General features: G+C 37.0%; 1 protein-coding gene across 1 annotated transcript; it reads left to right on the top strand.

Annotated features, from left to right (window-relative positions):
• Window positions 1-2,517: 2,517 nt before the first annotated feature.
• Window positions 2,518-5,766, top strand: LOC131018329 (plasmodesmata-located protein 2-like). Its single transcript, XM_057947054.1, has 4 exons — window positions 2,518-2,991; window positions 3,623-3,907; window positions 5,355-5,462; window positions 5,741-5,766. The coding sequence occupies exons 1-4, from the start codon at window positions 2,523-2,525 to the stop codon at window positions 5,764-5,766; spliced, it is 888 nt and encodes a 295-aa protein (XP_057803037.1). The 5' UTR covers window positions 2,518-2,522.
• The last annotated feature ends 324 nt before the right edge of the window (window positions 5,767-6,090 follow it).

The following is a 6,090-nucleotide window of genomic DNA, read 5'->3' as shown; positions in this document are numbered from 1 at the left end:
AACTCGGCCCAGTTGATATGGTACAGCAGCCCAAAGAATTAAAAGACAAAGCCCAATTTCTTAAATTAATTCAAGCCCAATCTTTTAAAAGAATTAAAGCCCATCTTAAAAGTCTTTGGCCCAAAACAATTAAAACAATTCGAGCCCAAACAATATAATTGGGATTTGGAATAATAGTCCATTAATAACTATATCTCAGCCCAATTCTTTTAAAACAATTGAAGCCTAAACTTTAAAAATAATTCGACCCAAATTTCATAAGGAAATGGCCCAGTTCGAATTTACTATATGGAAGCCCAAATAATATAAAATCAAGCTCCAAAAGAATTAAAAATCGAAGGCCCAATTGTAGAATAAAATAAATTAGGCCCAACTTAAATTAAAATTAGAGGCCCATACAGTAATTAAAATCGGCCCAATTTATGAATTATAAAGAGAGCCCAAAACAATTAAAATAAATAAAGCCCACAAATTTGGCCCAACTTAATTAAAATCGGCCTATCATCAATTAAATATGCAAGGCAATTCAAAAAGATTTGCAGCCCATTTCGAAAATTTAAAAGGCCCAAGTTTCGGCCCAAGGAAAAATAAAAGCCCAATGAATTTCTCTCTCTCTTTCATCCTCAAATCAGTCGCCTCTCTCCCCTCTCTCAACAGTCGAGCACTCCCCTTCTCTTAAGATCAGTCGCGGTTTCTCTCCGCCGAGGGGCTCCGACCGGCGTCGGCTGCCACCGAGCCTAGGCCCGGCGTGGTCGCACCCGCTTCTCTCTCCTTATCATCGAAAATAGTCGGCCCCTCCTTCTCAATAATCAGTCTCGGTTTCTCTTCATGGAGGGGTTCGCCGGCGCGGCTTCAAAATCCGGCGAGGTCGACGGCCAAACCAACCTTCTCCCCTCGTCTCACTTCCTCCTCAGTTTACCATATCAGCCAACAGCGTCATCGAGCCCTAATTCTCTAAAATAAGACTCGACCTGTCAGCCCCCCCCTTTCTCACCTGAAATCGCCGGCGACGCTGCCGTATTCCGGTCTCGCCCGTCGCACCGTTGCGTCCAAAAATTACCTCTGTTGTCGTCTCTCAAAATCAGGGGAGGTCGCCCCAAGATCCGAGCCCTAATTCTCATTCCTCGAAACCGAGCCCTAGCCTTCCTTGTCGTCAAAATCTGCCGCCGTTGCGACTGGATGACCGGCGAGGTTCAGTGCCGTTGCTCCATTCGCGATGCTGCTGCTGCTGTCACCCGATTTCCGCCGAGGCAGCAGGAGCTGCCGCCGTCGTCGTTGTGTCGGCTCGACCGAACAGGCAGCCGGCCCTATTTCTTAAAGCTAAGTTATCTAATCTCATTCTTCTTCTACTTCAATATCTAGTTGTTAAGGGCAGAATACTCATGGTTTGTCGTTCTAAGGCGTAAGTAACAGTGAATGAATCGACATAGTTGTAATGCCATAGCTTAAACATGTTGACATGAATGCTTGATTGGATTGAAATTCGAGATAGTATAATACCTTGAATGTTCGAACTGATTGGTTGGTGATTTGTTGTTGAGTTTAATGAACTGGAATGGTTGAACTTAAAGATTGGCAGAGCAATGAATGAATGTTCCCTCTTGCTTTCTTTTCGATTTCTTACGGTATTAATGGGTTGAAACTGCAACTGAAGTGAATGTTTGCATCAGTGCAGGTGAAAATCTTGTAAGAAGTTGGAGAAATTTAAGCCAAAGCTTACCTCTTGGCATAGAACGATTGAAGGCCCTTGCTGTTCTGAAATTTTCTAAGCGTGGAATGGGAATGAAATGAGAGTTATTTGCTTCTGAAGTCTGGATCAAAAGGAAGTTGTTGGGTGTGGAATGCACACTTGAGTGTAGTGGTGGGGGAAAAAGAAAAAAAACATAATGATAGTGGTGTGGGAACAAAGTTTAATGGAAAGAAAAAGAGAAGAAAAAGAAAGGAAAAAAAATTGTAGAGGAGAATTATTGATGTATTTTCTCTGACTCGGTGATTCTGTAACTGTAAAGTGAATCACGTGCTCATATTTGCTTGTACTGTTTATTTAAATAAATCTCGATTTCGACATGTGATATCTTGCTAAAATCGATAAGTTATAAAATGAATCTAAATTAAATCCGTAGATTTAATTTGTTCGTTGTCTTGATATATAAATTAAATCCGCAGATTTAATTAACTCACGAGTCGGAAATAATCCACGACTTGAGTAAAAATAAATTCTAATTCCATCTCGCTTAAATAAATAACGTGACTTTGCTAAGTCAGTTATAACTCTGAAATAATATCATTAACTGCTTAAACAATATAAATTCAGGATCATAAGCTGAATTCATATCAGAATAATAACCGTTTTCATTCACTGATGAACATAAATAAACACTCATTACTGGATTTAATATTTATAAAAGAGCGGGTCACTACAGAAAGTGACGACACAACATGGTTTAAACCACGAATCACAACTCAATCATGCAAAACACCAATGATCAATCCCAATCCCAATCCCAATTAATCCATTATCCATGATTAATCCCACCATAATCCAGTTCCTAATCCCATTTTTTCTCCTCATAATCGCACATTCCGCCAAAACCCTAATCACAGACCACCACAAATTAGTATACACACAATGCTCAAACCATACCTCACCAAATCCCTCTCACGTTTTGTTACTCCCAAATCTATTTCAAGAACTCATCACACACTCTTCCAAAGCCGCCTTCTTCAAAACCATCGTCGGAGATGAGAAAACCGCGATTTCGGGTTTGTTTCAATGCAGAAAAGATCTCAGCTCGGATGAATGCAGAAACTGCGTGATCACATCTTCCGACCTGTCGGAAAATTTGTGCGGCAAAATTTTACCGGCAAGAATCCAGCTCCGCGGCTGCTACGTTCGGTACGAGGGGGAGGAAGACGGGGCTGAGCCCGAGACCGATGCGGGCCCGGAGCAAATCCTTCACCGGGCTTGCAGCAAGAGGAAGATCAAGAGAGGTAATTTTCTTTTAAGGAGCATCAATAATAACTCTCCATTTTTAGGATTCTCGGTTAAACGAATCGGTTAAAGCGGTTCAAATTTAGGTTAACTGAAAAATGACAAAAGAAATACTTCCTCCATCCAATTAATAATGGACTACTTTCTATTTTCGTATTTTCCTTTAAGAATGATCAAATTCTTAAATAGACATAATTATGGCCCCAAATAATTATTCTTAATTCTCGTGTTCAACTTACTTTTTAACCTAAACTAATGATCCTCACTTTCTAATTCTACTTACAAGTGGTCCCTATTTACTTTACGCCTTAAAAAATTCCTCCATAATTCTTAATTTTCGTGTCAAAATAAAGTGTTAGTCATTGATAATGGGATGAAGATAGTAATTTTTTTTCAATCTTTTACTTTCACTACAATTTTTTTAAATCAATAAAATAATTGTAAAATAAACAGGGTAATAATCTAGTATCCGAAAACCGAAAAAAAATGATAATCGACATCATGAGGTATTCGATAAAAACCAAAATCAAAATGTATCGACAACTGTTCTCATTTCTCATTTGTGGTGACTCGATTAGTCCATTTGAATATAAATGTCTTATCAATTGAGTTGCGTTTCGTTGTCATCAGATAAATTTGAAGTGATAAAATATGCCGCGTTTGGTGAGGTGGAGAGGTGTGTGACGAGCGAGAATGGATTTTGCGAGCTGGCGTACGAATCAATCCGCGTTTCGGCGCAGTGTGTGGGGAGTTTGAGGAGCACCTGCGACTGCGGTGAATGCGTTGCTCGTGCGGCGGAGATCGCTTGTGAGGATGAATGCAGATATTCAGCTGCGGGAGAGGTTTATGCTGATGGATGCTTCCTCAGTTATGATTATATTGGAGAGGGGGGCTTTGGCACCTACAAGGGTGGAGGTAAGATGTGCTCGACAAATATTACTCGATAAATCATACGATTTAAACAAATGAAATTAGAGAACATAACTCATTATATTGTTTTAATAATTAAAATCAACATAAAAGTCGGTTTCTACTTTCCAGTGTCATATACTAGTATTTGTTTTTTATAGAAGAGTTTGTTTTTATTTTAGGAGTTTATAAACATTCACTCTAATTGTTTAACATTAATTTACAATGGTTTGTCATATTAGATTGTTAAATTTGTGTTATTTTTGCCTCGTTCCCCTTTCTTAATTAATTTTCAATGTTGAATTTTGAGTCAGTTATGTAGTTGAAATAAGATTGTGATCTTATTCTCATAAAGGATAGTACGATTTTTAAAAAAGCGTACAAATGTGGCTCTTCCCGTATTTTCAATGTACCTATATTGTTGAATCAATGATAGACAACAATTATTTATTAGAGCAAGTGACTGAACAACCTAAACTTAAGCCTATTAGAATTTCACTTGGGCCAAAACAATCTCTACGAACTGACCCAAAAAATTAGCTCGGAGGCTACCAATATGCAAATACCTTCAAACTCCTTATTTCAACAAGTTCAGTCCCTATTGATAATTCTTAGATCCGCCACTGCCTAGCACGAACATCACGACAATTTATTCTGATTAGCGGCTAAATTCATAGTTGATCGACTATTTTTTTTATATTCTCTCCGTCCACAAAAAAAATTGTCACACGAGTTTTAATAAAATGTGAGTAGAGTGGTTGGTGGGTAAATGTCTCACTTTAAATGTAAGTGAAGTCGTACAGGCCCTATTATTACAAATGAAAGTGGGAAATTTTTGATGGACGGATCGAAAATAAAATTGTGGCAAATTTTTTATTGACAAAGGAAGCAGTGCATTGTGCTAAAAATTGGTAGTTCGACTCCATCAATAATTGTTCAGCGTGACCGAGCCCATTTTCGGGTAGGTTCAGTGGGCTTAGATCGGGCTTTTTTCTACATTATATTTATTTGATTATATTTCTTTTAATTAATTAGTTCGCATGACATCATTTTTTTGATTTATTCGTTATTCTTTATTCTCTCGAAAAATATAATTCTCTATGGATCCCTCCCCTATATATATATATATATATATATATATATATATATATATATAGGGGTGAGCTACCGTGAGAGCACATATTAAAATAAGAAATAAGAGCAATTTTTAATGTATGAATTTTATATAGAACACGTATGAATTTGCTGTATAAAGGTATGAATTGTGAAAAATAAATTTTTGCTACCTTTGGGATTCGAACTCAGGACCATAAATCAATCCCACAGGATTATGAATCAACCGTAGATCTTGATGATCTAAGGGCTGAAAATGATTCTTATTTTATATCTTAAGAAATGCTCTTATTTTAGCCCATCCCTATATATATATATATAATTTTTTTATTAACTGAAGGGGACCGTTCGCCAAAACTGGTAGCAATTGTAGTTGGGGGTTTAGCTGTTTTAGCAGTGGGAGTTGGCTTATGTTACTTCACCAAGTCTTGTTGGAAGAAGAAAGATGGTAAGTCTACTCTATTTAATTTGTTGTTACATTTTCTCAAATTTTTTAAATTTGCAACTTTATTTCAGCGTTGTTTTGATATATATCAAATAATATTTTCCCGTTTGATGATGAAGAACACATTAATTTCTTGCAGATTGGTGAGGCAGATGGCAGCTGTGGCTCTCGCCTCAGGATGAATAATTGATAATCTTGCATGATTGCTAGTGTTAATGCTCATATTCTTTGTCTTGAAATACATAATTGCTAGTATTAATGTTTTTATTTTATTTTTGCAGTTGTAATCTTTGGGATGTTTAACTAGGCTCAAACTCAACGATGCATGCATGCTGATAAAATGTCGCATACGAATATAAAATTTGAACGTGTAATTAACAGAACTACAAATTAATCAATAAATTCAGGTATTATTAAAACTAGTACGCTCTCTCGTGCGATGCATTGCGATATTTAACAACATACTCTCTATGTTTCGATAAAGTGCGAGTTAATTTCATTATTGGACGTAAAACAAGGAAAAAGTGTAAAGTGGTAGAGCCTACATTTTTTATGGTTTAAATTTTTCAATTTATGGAAGCAAGCCACTTATACCCAAAGTGGAATACAAACTATTTCTAATGGGATGGAG

This window comes from Salvia miltiorrhiza, chromosome 3 (assembly GCF_028751815.1).
Source record: "Salvia miltiorrhiza cultivar Shanhuang (shh) chromosome 3, IMPLAD_Smil_shh, whole genome shotgun sequence".
In the NCBI taxonomy this organism is placed as follows: Eukaryota; Viridiplantae; Streptophyta; class Magnoliopsida; order Lamiales; family Lamiaceae; genus Salvia; species Salvia miltiorrhiza.
Note: the sequence above shows the minus strand (reverse complement) of the source record. Positions and strands in the feature narration are given on the sequence as shown.

Bases quoted from the DNA above. Each gene is read 5' to 3' on its own strand.
- LOC131018329 (XM_057947054.1), top strand. From the start codon at position 2,523: ATGATTAATCCCACCATAATCCAGTTCCTAATCCCATTTTTTCTCCTC. The intron at 3,908-5,354 runs GTAAGATGTGCT...TATTAACTGAAG, and splicing joins TGGCACCTACAAGGGTGGAG to GGGACCGTTCGCCAAAACTG. The intron at 5,463-5,740 runs GTAAGTCTACTC...TTATTTTTGCAG, and splicing joins TTGTTGGAAGAAGAAAGATG to TTGTAATCTTTGGGATGTTT.